The sequence below is a fragment of the Jaculus jaculus genome, chromosome 10, assembly GCF_020740685.1.
Source record: "Jaculus jaculus isolate mJacJac1 chromosome 10, mJacJac1.mat.Y.cur, whole genome shotgun sequence".
In the NCBI taxonomy this organism is placed as follows: domain Eukaryota; kingdom Metazoa; phylum Chordata; class Mammalia; order Rodentia; family Dipodidae; genus Jaculus; species Jaculus jaculus.
In genome coordinates this window covers 40,665,466-40,683,852 of record NC_059111.1, presented here as the reverse complement: position 1 = coordinate 40,683,852, position 18,387 = coordinate 40,665,466, and the positions used below count along the sequence as shown (strand labels likewise).

The 18,387-nt window shown below is 40.2% G+C and overlaps 1 protein-coding gene across 3 annotated transcripts in view; it reads left to right on the top strand.

The window, feature by feature from the left end:
* Nucleotides 1-18,387, top strand: part of Cd109 (CD109 molecule) — a 289,871-nt gene that overhangs the window by 38,504 nt on the left and 232,980 nt on the right. For all 3 annotated transcript variants that reach the window (XM_045160121.1, XM_045160120.1, XM_004660405.2), the window contains exon 5: nucleotides 679-804. In XM_045160121.1, the coding sequence (XP_045016056.1) occupies nucleotides 679-804 (126 nt within the window). The remainder of the gene's footprint in view (nucleotides 1-678; nucleotides 805-18,387) is intronic.

Sequence of the window (18,387 nt, the reverse complement as noted above, 5' to 3'; positions counted from 1 at the left end):
AGGAGGATGAGTTTGAGGCACTCTGGGATTACACAGTTAATTCCAGGTCAGCCTGGAGTAGAGTGAGTCCCTACTTCAAAAAAACAATATATAATTTATTTGAGAGAAAGGGAGAGAGAGATAGAATGGGCATGCTGGGGCCTCCAGCCACTGCAAACAAACTCCAGACGTATGCACCTCCTTATGCATCTGGCTTACGTGGGTACTGGGGAATTGATCCAGTGTCCTTTAGCTTTGAAGGCAAATGCCGTAACTGCTAAGTCATCTTATCCAGCCCTGATACTTCTTCAGTAGTATGGATATGATACTTTCCAAAAAACAATCTGTACTTTTTTTTTTTTCTTGCTGTGGCAAAATGCCTGGCAAAGGCAACTTAAGGAAGGGCTTAGTTCCCAGTTTGAGGGTCCATTCTGGCAGGGCAGGTGTGGTGGCAGTAGCAGCTCTGGCTGTGGTGGCAGGAGTGTGAGGCAGCTGGTCACTCAGGAGGCGGAGAGATAAAGGCTATAATTCCTCAGAGAATGATGTTTAGCCATCACACTCAGTACCATATTTTGGGAAAAGTTGTGGATGTACCTGGAGGGAAGGGTACTTTAATGCATCATGCCTAACCAGATAGGATGAACATATACGTGGGTAGCCTTTACATAGTTAACATGTATGGTTTGGTTTTTGTTTTAGGACCCAAAGTCCAATTTGATCCAACAGTGGCTGTCTCAACAAGGTGATCTTGGAGTCATTTCCAAAACTTTTCAATTATCCTCCCATCCAATACTTGGTGACTGGTCCATTCAAGTTCAAGTGATTGTGAGTATAAATATATTTTGGAGGTAAATATAGAAAATTATTTGAATTGTTATGAAATTTATCCAAAGTCATTTATTCCATGAACAGAAAAAATACGTACATTTAGACAATTTAAGTGGCTTATTTTAAATTTGTTATATTTATCAGAGGTTAGCCTTTATTATAACACATCATTGTCTTTTAATGTTTTAAAAAATATTTTTATTTATTTGCAAGGGGAGAGAGAGAGAGAAAGAGGGAGAAAGAAGGAAAGAAAGAAATAGGTACACCAAGGCCTCAAGCTATTGTAGATGAACGCTAGATGTATGTGTCATTTTGTGCATCTGGCTTTATGTGGGTACAGGTGAAACAAACCTGGGTCATAAGGCTTTGCAAGCAAGTATCTTTATTGCTAAGCTATCTCTCCAGCTTATCATTGTCTTTTTCTGTCATAGGATGTTTGAAGGCTAAAACATTTTGAACATTTTTGTGTAAAACAATTGAAATAAATGTTTGTTTGCTTAGTTATTATATGTATTGACAAGTTTAAAACTAAGTGATGAATATATAGCTCATGTAAGTTTTTGTTTACTTATTTATTTTGAGACAGATCAAAGTTTTGAATTTCTGCCTTTTTTTTTTTTTTTGCTTTTTGAGGTAGGATCTCACTCTAGCCCTGGCTAACCTAGAATTCACTATGTAGTCTCAGGGTGGCCTCAAATGTACAGCAATCCTCCTACCTCTGCCTCCCAAGTGCGAGATTAAAAGCAAGTGCCACCATGTCTGGCTAGCAGGTTTTATGCTTCCATTTACCTTTTTTCATATTGATAAGAGGCAGCTCAGCAAACAGATGTGACTGTAGGTTTTTATCACACATTAGAATTATGATTCTATCACTTAGACATTCAGAAAGGAGCAACTCAGACAGAATTTAAGTTAGTTTTGAGATAGTAAAAATTTTAACTAATTGAATCTTTCTTTGGATTCATGTTTTTACTTTTGGTTTATTTTATTTATTTGTCTTTTGAGACAGGGTCTCACTTTAGCCCAGGTTGACCTGAATCTCACTCTGTAATCCCAGACTGACCTCAAATTCATGGTGATCCTCCTAACTTAGCCTCCTGAGTAGGGTATTAAAGGCATGTGCTACTACACCTAACTTACATTTTTATTAAAAAATATTTTATTTATTGGCGAGAGAGAGGCAGAAAAGGGGGGATGCACAGGGGCTTCTAGCTGCTGCAAACAAACTCCAGATACATGTGCCATCTTGTGCATCTAGCTTATATGGATCCTGGGCAATCAAAACTGGGTCCTTTGGTTTTACAGGCAAGTGCCTTAACTGCTAAGCCATCTCTCCAGCCCTTGCTTTATTTTTATTTTTTAAAATATTTTAGTATTTATTTAGAGAGAGAGAGGAAGAGGCAGGGAGAGAGAGAGAGAGAGAGAGAGAGAGGAAGAGAATGGGCGCACCAGGGCCATTAGTTACTGCAAATGAACTCCAGATGCACGCACCACCACCATGTTCATCTGGCTTACATGGGTACTGGGGAATCGGACCTGGCTTCTTTGGCTTCACAGGCAAGTGCCTTAACCACTATGCCATCTCTTTAGCCCCCTTGCTTCATTTTTGAGACAGGGTTTTATGATGCTCTGCTTCTGCTTCTTGAATGCTGGAATCACAGGCATATACCACCCCACTAACCTTGCTCTACTTAAAAGTAATGGGCAGGGCTGGTGAGATGGCTTAGCGGTTAAGCACTTGCTTATGAAGCCTAAGGACCCTGGTTTGAGGCTCGATACCCCAGGACCCACTTTAGCCAGGTGCACAAGGGGGCGCCCGCGTCTGGAGTTCGTTTGCAGTGGCTGGAAGCCCTGGTACACCCATTCTCTCTCTCTCTCTCTTTCTACCTGCCTTTCTCACTCTGTCTGTTGCTCTCAAATAAATAAATAAAAACTGAACCAAAAAAATTTTTTTTTAAAAAGTAACGGGCAGGTGATAGATCAGTATACCTGCCATATCTTAGCTGTCCTTTGACAGTAGTGGCAGGTGAAGGAGTTACATCTGGTTTAATGGACAAGCTCATTTGGTTTTTCTGGCATGATTTGATATATTTATAGATATAATTTACTTGCATAAATAAATTATTTATAAATTTGTACCTCAAAAAATAATGCAGTATTCAACTTAAAAATGAAAGGAATTTTGGGCTGGAGAGATTTCCCAGTGGTTAAAGGCAGTTGTTTGCAAACCTTGATGGCCTGGGTTTAATTCCCCAGTACCCACATAAAGCCAGATACACAAAGTGGCACATGCATTTGGAGTTCATTTGCCATGTCAAGAGTCTCTGGTGTGACCATACTGTCTTTCTCTGCCCCGCTCTCTCCTTTCAAATAAATTAATAAAAAATTTAAAAAAGTGAAGTGTATTTTGATGTAGGCTATAGCATGAATGAATCTTGAGATTATTCTGAGTGAAATAAGTCAGTCACAAAAGGACAAATGTTGTGTGATTACACTTCAGTGCAATATCTGAAATATTCAAGATCATAGAAACAGAAGGATGTTGGTGTTAGGGTTAGAGGAGGAGGAAATGGGGGTATTTTTTAATAGTGTACAAAAGGCGTTCTGCTTTGCAAGCTAAAGAAGATCTGGAGATCTATTGTATAGCAATGTAGATGTATTTACACCTGCTCAACACTATGTGCAAAAATGGCAAAAGATTGTAAGCTTGTGTTACAAATTTTACTGTAATTGAAAGAGATTAAGAGCAATGACATAGCTTTTTATCGGGCACTAGGATGGCGAGGTGCTACCTACCTACCTACCTACCTACCTACCTACCTACCTATATAATCGAGATAAGTGACACCAGTTTTTCATTATGTAAAAACTGGATGTGTTATATGAGATGCATGGCATAGAAGCTTGCTTGCAGCAGTATATTTAAGGAGTGTTCTGTGGGACTGAGTTATGGGAACTGCTTTAAATACAACAGGACAGTGCTAGGGTCACAATGGATTCTTGGAATTTGATGGATGGCCATTTGATACCTTTATAGATGTTATATGATATGTCTACTAATCCTTTTTTTGGGGGGGGGGAGTTTGAGGTAGGGCCTACCTTTAGCCCAGGTTGACCTGGTACTCACTCTGTAGTCCCAGGCTGCTTTTGAACTCATGACGGTTCTTCCACTTCTGCCTCCCAAGAGTTGGTATTAAAGGCATCACACCCAGATTACCAATACCTTTTAATTTATCAGATAATTTAGTGAAGGTATAACATGATTTTAAGGAACATTGAAGGCAAATATATGAGTATGTTCTATGGACCTAGCTCTTTCCCTAAGCCGGAGGATTAAAAAATCTTGAGGGCTGGAGAGATGGCTCAGTGGTTAAGGGCACTTGCTTGCAAAGCCTAACAGCCCAGGTTTGATTCCCCAGTACCCACATAAAGCCAGATGCACAAAGTGGCACATGCATCTGGAGTTTGTTTACAGTGGTAGGAGGCCCAAGCATGTCTATTCTTACTTTCTCTTTGCCTCTTCATGTCTCAAATAAATCAATAAAATCATTTAAAAAATCTTTAATTTTTCTTTTCCCATGGTTCACATTTTTTTTGAGGAACCTAAAGAAAGCATTCTAAGCAGTAGAGACCTAAGTATGTCTTTCATCTTTGTGCAGATGCTCAACAAACATGTGCTGAGTACACCTGGCTCATGGAGAGGCTATATGCCTCCCAAGGGGAGTCAGATAGGAAATGAGTAAGTGCACAAACTTGTGAAGGAGCATGGAAGCCTAGAATAGGGGGTGGTGGATTCTGGAGGAAGAGGAGATTTGAGCTTATTAGAGAAGGAAAGAGTTGGCAGGAATCTATGAAACAGAACAGAGGGAAAGATTTGTGTAGAAACATGGAAAATGAAAGAAAATAACTTCATGTATCTGGGGATTTGGGAGAAGTTTGTGTTACTGGTGCATGTGAAGGGTGATAGGAATTGGGGTTAGGAAGCCTGGTGAACTATAGGGAGTTAGGCTGTCATTTTCAGTCCTCATTTACATTCTTTTCTTAAAAAATATTTTATTCATTTATTTAACTCAGAAAGAGAGAGAAAGGCAGATAGAGAGAAAGAGAATGCGTATGCCATTCTCTCTAGCAACCTTGCGCATCTGGCTTACATGGTACTAGGGAATTGAACCTTAGTCCGTACACTTCTCAAGCAAGCACCTTAATTGCTAAGCCATCCCTCCAGCATGTGCTACCATGCCTGGCCTCCTATATGAAATTAATTTTTTAATTAATTCATTTTGTTTATTTATTTATTTTTGGTTTTACGATGTAGGGTCTTACTCTGGCCCAGACTGACCTGGAATTCACTGTTGTCTCACGGTGGCCTCAAACTCATGGCCACAATCCTCCTACCTCTGTCTCCCCAGTGCTGGAATTAAAGGTATGTGCCACCATGCCTGGCTAATTTATTCATTTATGAGAGAGAGAAAGAGAGAGGCACATCAGGGCCTCTAGCTGTTGCAAATGAATCCTGGATACGTGTGCCATTTTGTGCTTCTGGCTTTCATGGGTCCTGAGAATCTATCCTGGGTCCTTTGTCTTTGCAGGCAAGTGCCTTAACTGTTAAGCCATCTCTAGCCCCCCACATGATTTTTTTTTTCTGTATATTTTATTATTTTTTTCTCAATTTTTAAAAAAAATTTTATTAACATTTTCCATGATTATAAAATATATCCCATGGCAATTCCCTCCCTCCCCACCCCCACACTTTCACATTTGAAATTCCATTCTCCATCATATTACCTCCCCATTATAATCATTGTAATTACATATATACAATATCAACCTATTAAGTATCCTCCTCCCTTCCTTTCTCTACCCTTTATGTCTCCTTTTTACCTTACTGGCCTCTGCTACTAAATATTTTCATTCTCACACAGAAGCCCAATCATCTGTAGCTAGGATCCACATATGAGAGAGAACATGTGGCGCTTGGCTTTCTGGGCCTGGGTTACCTCACTTAGTATAATCCTTTCCAGATCCATCCATTTTTCTGCAAATTTCATAACTTCATTTTTCTTTACCGCTGAGTAGAACTCCATTGTATAAATGTGCCACATCTTCATTATCCACTCATCTGTTGAAGGACATCTAGGCTGGTTCCATTTCCCAGCTATTATAAATTGAGCAGCAATAAACATGGTTGAGCACGTACTTCTAAGGAAATGAGATGAGTCCTTTGGATATATGCCTAGGAGTGCTATAGCTGGGTCATATGGTAGATCAATCTCTAGCTGTTTTAGGAACCTCCACACTGATTTCCACAATGGCTGGACCAGATTGCATTCCCACCAGCAGCGTAGAAGGGTTCCTTTTTTTCCACATCCCCACCAACATTTATGATCATTTGTTTTCATGATGGTGGCCAATCTGACAGGAGTGAGATGGAATCTCAATGTAGTTTTAATCTGCATTTCCCTGATGACTAGTGACGTAGAACATTTTTTTAGATGCTTATATGCCATTCGTATTTCTTCCTTTGAGAACTCTCTATTTAGCTCCATAGCCCATTTTTTGATTGGCTTGTTTGATTCCTTATTATTTAACTTTTTGAGTTCTTTGTATATCCTAGATATTAATTCTCTATCAGATATATAGCTGGCAAAGATTTTTTCCAATTCTGTAGGTTGCCTCTTTGCTTTTTTCACTGTGCCCTTTGCGGTGCAAAATCTTTGTAATTTCATGAGGTCCCAGTGATTAATCTGTGGTTTTATTGCCTGAGCAATTGGGGTTGTATTCAGAAAGTCTTTGCCAAGACCAATATGTTGAAGGGTTTCCCCTACTTTTTCCTCTAGCAGTTTCAGAGTTTCAGGTCTGTTGTTAAGGTCTTTAATCCATTTGGACTTAATTCTTGTGCATGGCGAGAGAGAAGAATCTATTTTCATCCTTCTGCAGATATATATCCAGTTTTCAAAACACCATTTGCTGAAGAGGATGTCTCTTCTCCAATGAGTATTTTTGGCATTTTTATCAAATATCAGGTGGCTATAGCTACTTGGGCTTACATCTGGGTCCTCTAATCTGTTCCACTGATCTACATGTCTGTTTTTGTGCCAGTACCATGCTGTTTTTGTTACTATGGCTCTGTAGTATAAGTTAAAATCAAGTATGGTGATACCACCAGCCTCATTTTTGTTGCTCAGAATTATTTTAGATATTCGAGGTTTTTTTGCGATTCCAAATGAATTTTTTGATTGTTTTTTCTATTTCCATGAAGAATGCCTTTGGAATTTTGATAGGGATTGCATTAAATGTGTAGATTGCTTTAGGTAAGATTGCCATTTTCACAATATTGATTCTTCCAATCCAGGAACAAGGGATGTTTCTCCACTTTCTAGTGTCTTCTGCAATTTCTCGCTTGAGTGTTTTAAAGTTCTCATTGTAGAGATTCTTTACTTCCTTGGTTAGGTCTAATCCAAGGTACTTTACTTTCTTTGATGCAATTGTGAACGGGAGTGATTTTCTGATTTCATCCTCTGTGTGTTTGTTGTTAGCATATATGAAGGCTACTGATTTCTGTGTATTTATTTTGTTTCCTGCTACATTGCTGTAGGTTTTGATCAGCTCTAACAGTTTGCTAGTAGAGTCTTTAGGGTCCTTTGTGTATAGAATCATGTCATCTGCAAATAATGATAACTTGATCTCTTCCTTTCCAATTTGTATCCCTTTTATGTGTGTCTCTTGCCTTATTGCTATGGCTAGGACTTCTATAACTATATTAAATAAAAGTGGGGATAGTGGACACCCTTGTTTGTTCCTGATTTTAGTGGAAAAGCTTCCAGTTTTAATCCATTTAGTAATATGTTGGCTGTAGGCTTGTCATAAATAGCCTTTAGTATATTGAGATATGTTCCTGTATTCCCAGTCTCTGTAGGACTTTTATCATGAAGGGATGTTGGATTTTGTCAAATGCTTTCTCTGCGTCTAATGAGATGATCATGTGATTTTTGTCCTTCAACGCGTTTATGTAATGTATTACATTTATAGATTTGCGTATGTTGAACCATCCCTGCATCTCTGGGATAAAGCCTACTTGGTCAGGGTGAATGATCTTTTTGATATACTCTTGTATTCTGTTTGCCAATATTTTGTTGAGAATTTTTGCATCTATGTTCATGAGGGAGATTGGTCTGTAATTTTCTTTTTTTGTTCTATCTTTGCCTGGTTTTGGTATTAGGGTGATGCTGGCCTCATAGAAGGAGTTTGGTAGAATTCTTTCTTTTTCTATTTCCTGGAAAAGCTTTAGAAGCAATGGTGTTAGCTCTTCCTTAAAAGTCTGGTAAAATTCAGCAGTGAATCCATCTGGGCCTGGGCTTTTTTTAGTTGGTAGATTATTGATAACTGTTCGGATCTCCATGTTTGTTATAGGTCTATTTAAGTGATTAATCTCATTTTGATTTAGCTTAGGTAGGTCATATAGATCAAGGAAATCATCAATTTCTTTCAGATTTTCATATTTTGTGGAGTATATGCTTTTATAGTATGTCCCTAAGATTTTTTGAATTTCTCTGGAATCTGTTGTGATGTTACCTTGTTCATCTCTGATTTTATTAATTTGTGTCTCTTCTCTCTTTCTTTTGGTCAGATTTGCTAAGGGTTTATCAATCTTGTTTATCCTTTCAAAGAACCAACTCTTTGTTTCATTAATTCTTTGGATTGTTCTTTTTGTTTTTATTTCATTAATTTCTGCCCTAATCTTTATTATTTCTTCCTGTCTACTGATTTTTGGTTTGCCTTGTTCTTCTTTTTCCAAGGCTTTAAGGCGAAGCATTAGGTTGTTTACTTGCGACCTTTCTAATTTCTTAATATAGGCACTTAAGGCTATAAATTTACCTCTTAGAACTGCCTTCCTTGAGTCCCAGAGATTTTGATATGTTGTGTTCTGATTTGACTCTATAAATTTTTTGATTTCCTTCTTGATTTCTTCATTGACCCATTCATTCATTTAGTAGTGTATTGTTTAGTTTCCATGATTTTGTGTATGCTCTATAGCCTTTCTTGGTACTGATTTGTAGTTTAATTCCATTGTGGTCAGATAGAATGCAAGGAATTATTTCAATATTTCTGAATTTGTTAAGATTTGCTTTGTGTCCTAATTTATGGTCTATTTTAGAGAATGTTCCATGTGCTGCTGAAAAGAATGTATATTCTGCAGCCTTTGGATGAAATGTCCTGTATATATCTGTTAAGTCCATTCCTTCTATGTCCTCATTTAGTCCAGATGCCTCTCTGTTTATTTTTCCCAGGATGACCTGTCAATTGATGAGAGTGGGGTGTTAAAGTCACCCACCATCACTGTGTTTGGTGTTATCTGTGACCTTAGTTCTAATAGTGTTTGTTTGATGAATTTGGGAGCCCCCATGTTAGGTGCATATATGTTTAGGATTGTAATGTCCTCCTGTTGGAGTGTGCCCTTAATCAGTATAAAGTGACCTTCCTTATCTTCTTGACTAACGTTGGACTAAAGTCTACCCTGTCCGATATTAGGATAGCAACCCCTGCTTGTTTTCTAGGTCCATTTGCTTGAAACACCGTCTTCCAACCTTTCACCCTAAGATAATGTCTATCCTTTGCAGAAAGGTGAGTTTCTTGGAGACTACAAATTGTAGGATCGTGCTTTTTAACCCAGTCTGCAAATCTATGTCTTTTCTTTGGGGCATTGAGGCCGTTGATATTAAGAGATATTATTGAAAATTGTGTATTTATGTTTGCCATTTTTTTTTTTTTTGTGGTTCTGGTTCTACCTGTGCTCTCTTCTGTTAACTAGTATTTGAGTATTGCTTGATTTTTCTAGGTTCCTTATATGTGTTCTTTTCCTTTTCTTCAGCATGGAGGATTCTATCAAGTATTTTCTGTAGAGCTAGTTTTGTCTTCAAATACTCCTTTAACCTGCTTTTGTCATGGAATGTTCTTATTTCTCTGTCTGTTTGAATGGATAACTTTGCAGGGTAAAGTAACCTTGGTTGACAGTTGTTATCTTTCAGAACTTGGAATATATCACCCCAAGCCCTTCTGGCTTTAAAAGTTTGTGTTGAATAATCTGCTGTAATCCTGATGGGCTTAATTTTGTAGGTAACTTGATTTTTCTCTTAACTGCTTTCAATATGTTTCTTTGGTGTGTGTTTGGAAGTTTGATTATAATATGGCGAGGAGAGATTCTTTCCAGGTTTTGTCTGGCTGGGGTTCTAAAGGCTTCCTGTATCTGTATTTGCACCTCCTTCCCAATTTGGGGGAAATGTTCTTCTATGATTTTGTTGAAGACACCTACTATGCCTTTTGAGTGAAATTCTTTTCCTTCTACTATGCCCTGAATTCTTTTTTTTTTAAAATTTTTAACAATTATTTATTTATTTATTTATTTGAGAGTGACAGACACAGAGAGAAAGACAGATAGAGGGAGAGAGAGAGAATGGGCACGCCCGGGCTTCCAGCCTCTGCAAATGAACTCCAGACGCGTGCGCCCCCTTGTGCATCTGGCTAACGTGGGACCTGGGGAACCGAGCCTCAATCCGGGGTCCGTAGGCTTCACAGGCAAGCGCTTAGCCGCTAGGCCATCTCTCTAGCCCACTGAATTCTAATATTTGATCTTTTCATAGTGTCCCGAATATCTTGAAATTCCCACTCATACTTTTCTATAAGTTTGTCTTTCTCTTTGTTGGCCTGTATTAGATCTGCCACCTGGTCTTCTAGCTTAGATATTCTGTCCTCTCCTTCATCCATTCTACTGGATTTTCTACAGAGTTTTTTATTTCATTAACTTTGTTCTTCTTTGCTAGTAATTCTGACTGGTTTTTCTTTATTATTTCTATTTCCTTATTTATGTCTTGTATTGCCTTTTTTATTTCATGAAATTGGTGTCCTGCATCTTCTTTGATTCCTTTGATTTCCTCTTTGATTCCTTTGATTTGTTCTCTGACTTCTTTGAACATATTTACAATCATTCTTTTGAAATCTTTCTCAGGCATTTCCTGTAACTCGTTCTCAGTTGAGGTCATTTCTGATGCATTAATACTTTTAGGTGCATTTATATCGTCTTGCTTTTTAGTGTTTCTTGTGTTACAATGTATATATTTTTGCATCTTGGATTAAGTTAATGCTTGGATTTTCTAGCTAGCTGGGTATTCTTAGCTGTATCAATTGATTTGATGTTATATATTTTCAGGGTAGGAGCTTAAGGTGTTAGATGTGGCTCTTAAGGCTCTGAGAGTATCTACAAAGGTGCTCCTAGGGGTTGAGAGTCCCTGATATGGGAGTATTCAAGTAGGCTGAGTGGAATAAAACACAGGTAGATTCTAAAAGTTAACTAAACAGTGTACCCATTCAGTCAAAAACAGACCCAAGTGTGTATTCCAGAGTAGTTATTATAACAACCAGATCCTCTATCAACATAGAGGTTAAGATTTCTGGTCTGTTGAGGGATCCCAGTCAGCTTGTGACCAAGTGAGACCCTTCCCTGGTGCAAACCCAGTTACCTTGGATGAGTTTGGTCTCAGTCAAGTTGCTGCCTGGGACGTCGGACTGCTGCTCTGATTTCTGGAGCTGGGCACTGGCTTTTCCTGTGGGGCAAACCAAGCCTGGCAACTGTGGCCCTGCAGATCAGCACCCCTGTTGCTGGAACTGCTGCTGCGAAAGCTGCCTCTGCTGGGTCTGTCAGCAGCTGAAGCTGCTGCTGCTGGGCCCACTGCTGCTGTTGCCTCTGCTGCTGATGCTGCTGTAGCTGCCACTTCTGGAGCCACTGCTGTTGCTGAAGCTGCTGCTGCTGGGTCTGCCGCTGCTGCTGCTGCTGGGTCTGCCGCTGCTGGGGCCGCTGGAACCAGTTCTGGAGCTGCTGATGTTGCTGCCGAACTCTGCTCCTGCTTGGGTCCCGCTGTCGGCACACGTTGGCTTGGCTGGGTCCCGGGACGCTGCTCTGTTCGCTGGAGCTGGGCTCAGGCGGTGGGGGAGGGGAGGGAGCTACAGCTGCTCTGGTTCTCTCGCTGCTCCATGTGTTCTTCTACCTCGCCCTCTGCTCCTCCACTGCTCACTGCCACTCTACCTTCACATTTCCTGAGTTGCGGAGAGCACCGGTGTGAGGGGAAGCTCCCGCACCTGGCTTTTCTCGCGGCTGGAGCCGAGCCCAGTGGCTTTCTGGTGCGCCCCACCACCGTGGCAGTTGTCGGAGCTGCTGGGGCCGCTTTTGCCAGCCTGTGCGGGCTATGGATGCTCTGGATCTCTCCTACTTCCCCGCTGCTGCTTCAATTTCTTATACACCTCGCTTTTTAGTAAAAGTGTGTATTTTGCTGAGTTTTTTTGGTCTTTTTTCCACCCAGGCTGCTTTGGTGTGGTACCTACGCCGCCATCTTAACCGGAAGTCCTTGAAATTTTTAAGAGAAGATGTACAACATCAGTCCCTCATCTACCTCATCAGCTTTGTTGAGTGCCACCATTAAAATGACCTTTGAACATTTATAGTTCATAAATTCACCACCCTGTCTCTTCCCAGAGCTTTCCCACAATTCCCTCTGTTTGAAATGCTGTTTTTTCCCCCACCCCGTTATTCCAGCTTGCTTCTTCTCTTCAACCATTCTCTAGAATGGTTAAAGCACTCCAGATATTCCCATAGCATTAAAAATTATTTATTTATTTGCACATATGTATTTTTTGTGTGTTTAGGTGTGCCAGGGTCTCTTGCTGCTACAAACAGATAGCAGATGCATGTGCCACTTTGCATGGGTTGGCAGGCTTTACAAGCAAGTGTCTTAACTCCTGAGCCATCTCCTCAGCCCCTTACATAGCATTTTGCTTCTCCCTTACCTCATGGTACTTTTATTTTATTTATTTATTTTAGCAGAGAGGGGGAGAAAGAGAGAGAGAGAGAAAATATGTGTGTTCATCAGGGCCTGTTGCTGCTCCAAATGAATTCCAGATGCATCTCTCCTTTTGTGCATCTGTACTTTACAAGGGTCCTGGGGAACTGAGCCTGGGCTATCAGGCTTTGCAAGCAGGTACCTTTAACCACTGAGCCATCTCCCTCCTTCCATCTATGTTACTTTTAAATGGTGGACCCTAGTAGACTGTAATCTTTGTAAGGATGGTTATTTTTGTCTTGTTTACCCTTCTATCATCAGAATCTAACACAGTGCTTGCATCTAAGTAACATCCAGTAATTAAGTCTTTACTTAAATGCTAATTCCTCTTTCCAAACTTTAGAAAGTATCTTTATCATTTTGAAGACCACCATATTGATCAAGACCTTATTGCTGGCCTGGAGAGATGGCTCAGCAATTAAGATGCAAAGCCCAAGGATCCAGGTTCAGTTCCTCAGAACCCATGTAAAGCCAGATGCATATGGTGACACATGCATCTGGAGTTCATTTGTTGTGGCTAGGCGCCCTAGCGTCCCCATTCTCCCTCCCTTTCTCCCCCCCTCTCTCTAATTAAAAAAAAATATCTATTGCTGATGAAATATCAACTTGAGGCATACAACTTAGAAAAAAAAGCCCCCTCAAAAATTGTGTAAAGGGGGCTGGAGAGATGGCTTAGCGGTTAAGCGCTTGCATGTGAAGCCTAAGGACCCCTGTTCGAGGCTCGGTTCCCCAGGTCCCACGTTAGCCAGATGCACAAGGGGGCGCACGCGTCTGGAGTTCGTTTGCAGAGGCTGGAAGCCCTGGCGCGCCCATTCTCTCTCTCTCCCTCTATCTGTCTTTCTCTCTCTGTCTGTTGCTCTCAAATAAATCAATAAATAAATAATTGAAAAAAAATTAAAAAAAAAAAATCCACAGAGGAATGTGGAGACCAGCAAGAGTGCTGTTTCCATGCTGGTCCTGATAATCTGTGCCAGGATGGAGACATATCCCAAGGATACTCAACATCTACCAAAGCAGAGATCCAGAGGCTCCTAAGAGCTCATCACTGGAGCAGACTTAAAACTCACCCACCACGGCTCAGGGAATTTTGTAGAACAGGGTGCAGAAAGATTTTAAGAGCCACAGGTTAAGACATTGTGCCCAGAGGCATTCCCTCCCCCCACAAAAAAACTGACTTATGCTCCCACAATGCATAACCCACAACCCCATAGAGAATACCACTGAGGAGGGGCCCCAGTGGAATGGAGGCAGGAACAAGGGAAAAGAGGGTACCAACACATGATGCATCCATACAAAATATGTTGTTAATAATAATAATACTAATGATAAATTGAAAAAAAAAAGAAAGCTATCAAGCTGGGGAGATAGCTTAACAATTAAGGTACTTGCCTACAAAGCCAAAAGACCCAGGTTTCATTCCCCAGGACCCAGGTAAGCACAAGTGGTACATATGTCTGGAGTTCCTTTGCAGCAGTTGTCTTCCTCTCTACTTCTCTCTTAAATAAATAAAGTATTTAAACAAACAAATAAAAAATGTATAAAGGCCATCAGGGGTCAGTATAATCAAAGAAATGTTTAGCGATGCAGGCATGGCTTTAGCCTGTGTTCTGATTTTCTTTCCTTGGATGCTGTTTATTACCCAACCATTATTTTAGCAGTGAATAATGTCTATGAAGGAATGTATTTATTATTGAAATAGCTCACCATTGTAGAGTATGTTTATTTTCTGAGGCAGTGACCATTCTCAGTATAAAGCTAAAGAAGGGGGAAATTATTTTCAGGAGAATATTTTTAAATTCCATTCTGTCTGTAGGAAAACGTGTGGAATGAGTATCATGGCTGAAGGGCAAAGTATCAGAAATAAATGACTTATTAGAGCTCAGAGTTGTAGTGATGAGATAATCTGAAAGCAGCATTTTTTTCTTTCTAAAAAATATTTTGTTTATTTATTTATTTGAGAGAGAGAAAGAGGCAGGTGTGTGTGTGTGGGGGGGGGGGGAATGACATCAGGACCTCAGCCACTGAAAATGAACTCCAGATGCATGCACCCTCTTGTGCATCTGGCTTATGTGGGTCCTGGAGAATCAAACTGGGATCCTTTGGCTTCGAAGGCAAATGCCTTAACTGCTAAGTCATCTCTCTAGCCCCTCTTTCTTTATTTTTTATTATGAATACACTTTGTATGGGCACATCATATGTTGGTAATATTTCCCTCCTTCCTGCCCCCATTCCACCAAGGGCCCTCCTGTTCCTTATGGAGTTGTGGGATATGAGTTGTGAGAGCAACAGTCAGTCACTGAGGACAGGGGCAGTGCATCTGGGCATGACATTGCAACCTGTGGCTCTTAGAATCTTTCTGCTTCCTCTTCTGCAAAATTCCCTGAGCCATGGTGGGTATGTTGTAAGTCTACTTCAGTGATAAGCACTCAGAAGCCTCTGGATTTTTGCTTTGGTATGTGTTGAGTATCCTTAGTGTCTGTCTACTTCACCCTGGTGCTGATTGTCAGGATCACCATGGAAAGAATATTCTTGCTCATCTCACCAATTTCTCTGTGGTTTCACCTGGACCTTGACTGAGATGTGAGGGTTACTTTATCTCCTTAGTGCTTGTTACCTTCTGAAAAAGCAAAACAGATTCTCCAATGGAGACTGAAGTCAGCATAGGGTAAATGAAACAAGCATTGATGATTTAGGGAGATTTTGATGGTTATAGGCCATCTTTTGGCCAAAGACTAGTGGGAGCTTAACAATGGAGAGCATAATCTTGGTCTCCATAGAATCCTGACCTGTTCCCAGTTCCAGCTATGGGTTCCTTTCCACTGAGTGGATCACTCAGCCAATCAGAAATCCATTGGTTACCCACTAAGGCTGTTTGCCACCACTGCACTGGTGTGTACATCTTGTCAGGCTGCTTGGAAAGCAGCATTCTTTAGTAATATGTGTGTGTATATGTGTGTGTGTGTGTGTGTGTGTGTGTGTGTGTGTGTGTGTGTATGGGTATGCCTGGGTCTCTTAATGCTGCAAATGAATGCTAATTCAGCTGTATGTGGATGCCTGGAGAACTGAACCTGGGCCAGCAAGCTTTGCAAACAAGTGCCTTTAACCATGGAGCCAACTTCCCAGCCCCTGATTGTCCTTTTTTTTCCTTTTATTATTTTTTCTTTTCTTTTCTTTTCTTTTTTTTTGAGGCAGGGTCTTACTCTACCTTAGGCTGACCTGGAATTTACTGTGTATTCTCATGATGGCCTTGAACTCATTGTGATCCTCCTACCTCTACCTCCCGAGTGCTGGGATTAAAGGCGTGCACCACCATGCCTGGCTTGATTGTCTTTTTTTAAGTCCTTTTAAAATTAGTACAACTTAGAACATGGCCTCTTTTTGATATTACCTATGCATGTTTAATTTTCGTATCTCTATCTAATGTGAACAGTTGTTTGCTACTTTGGGGATTGCCCTTTTCTTGAGAGGAATCACCATCTTTTGTCTCTTTCTCTACCCTCTTCTCTTAATGTTATACAGTACCAATACCTCCCCTCAGAAGGAAGAGGTATGTTTTGGTAATACCTCTTGATAGAAACATGGTTTATATAATTTGTTTAAAAGTTAGGCCTTGGCCTGGAGAAATGGCTTATCAGTTAAGACACTTATCTACAAACCAAAGGTTCAATTCCCCAGGATCCATGTAAGCCAGATGCACAAGGTAGCACATGTATCTGGAGTTTGTTTACAGTGGCTGAAAGCCCTGGCATGTCCATTCTCTCTCCCTCTGTCTCAATGAAATAAAGCAAAATCAAAAGCAAAACCAAAAAACAAAAACAAAAACAAAATACTGGAGCCTTAAAAAAAAAGTTAGGCCTTGCTTGTGTTTTCATTTTTCCAGTGCTTCTTTTTGTATTTTGTTTCTTTACTGGTATTTATGGCTCTCCTAAATAGTTCCCCCTTTCCCTAGTTTAAAAATATTACTTATGCCAGCCATGGTGGCACATGCCTTTAGTCTCAGCACTTGGGAGGCAGAGGTAGGAGGATCTCCATGAGTTCGAGACCATCCTGAGACTACATAGTGAATTCCAGGTCAGCCTGGGCTAGAGTGAGACCCAACCTTGAAAAAAACAAAACAAACAAACCAATAAAAAAGACTTACTTAACAAATTATTTTTTGTTTCTGCACACATGCACGTATGTGTAATGTGGTATGTTGTATGTGGTATAGCCAGGTGTGCATGAGTTTTCTTCTATTGCTCATCTGTGTGTTTCCTTGAGATGGAGTCTCTCATTAATTCTGGAGTTTTAGTTTTTAGTCAGATTGGCTTACCAGTGAGTCCCAGTGATTCTCTGGTCTCTGCTTCCCCCAGGACTGGGGTTGCAGACATGTCTGGCCACACCAACTATTTATGTGGGTGCTTGGAAATCAAACTCAGCCCTCTCAGGCCCTTGTGCCTGAATGGCAAGCACTCTCACAAACTGAGCCATCTTCCCAACACCTACAATTTTTTATTGGGATAAAATACAAAAGAAATTTACCATCTCAACCATTTTTACGCATACATTTCCATTAAGTGCTTCATATTATTGTGCGGCTGTAAGCACTGTCAATCTCCCAAATTATTTTCATCTTGCAAAACAAACTTTGTACCTTAGACAGTAATTCTCAATTTTCTCCCTCCATTCTGTCCTGGCAACTTCCTACTTCTCTCTGTGGCTTTTATTACTCAAGGTACTTCACATCAATGGATTTGTACAGTATGTCTTTGTAACTAGGTTATTTCACTTAAGGTAATGTCCTCCAGGTTCATTTAGCTTGTAGCATATGTGAAAATTCCCTTTCTTTAAAAAATATATTTATTTATTTATTTGATAGAGAAAGGGGTATGGAGGAGGGAGAGAATGGGCATGCTAGGGCCTCCAGCTGCTGTAAATGAACTTCAGATGCATGTGCCATCTTGTGCATCTGGCTTACCTGACTCCTGGGGAATTGAACCTGTGTACTTTGTCTTTGCAGGCAAGCACACTAATGACTAAGCCATCTTTCCAGCCCTGAAAATTCCTTTTCTTTTAAAGCTTAATAGTAATATTATTAATAATTATAATAAATTAATAATAATATTCGGTTGTACCAATATACAAATATAGTTGCAAGTGTTTTTGCAACTATGAGTTTACAAACTGTGTTCTAGGTTCCTAGAAGTCAATTTAAAGGCTATGTTAAATTTTTGTTTTATTTGAAGTGCTTGATATTGAACCAGGGCCTCACACATGCTAAGCAGGTGTCATATCACTGAGTCACATCTCCACTCTCTTAAAAACCTCTGTAACAGAAAGGCCAACATTGGCATTGAGAGGCAGACTTCTGGGAGTTGGCATATTTGGCCATAGTAGCCTTCTCCCTGCAAGTTTTACTGTGGATAATCCAAGGCCTAGAGTTCTAGATCTCATGATGATGACCCAAGCATTGGTATACATGCTTTGCTGAGAGGTCAAAGGAAAAGCTCAAGTTGCTGAGAGATTCTTGTTCATTTAATAACTATAGCCCTGTGTCCTTTTTGCTTGGTGTCAGATACAAAGCTGTTGGTTTTTCCAGAGCTGCTCAACCAGTGGGGTTACTATCACCCAAGGACTTAGCCTGCTAGAATATATCAGCCTTTCTGGAACATGAAAGTGTCTCTGAACCAGCAGCCTGGGGAACTTGTTAAAA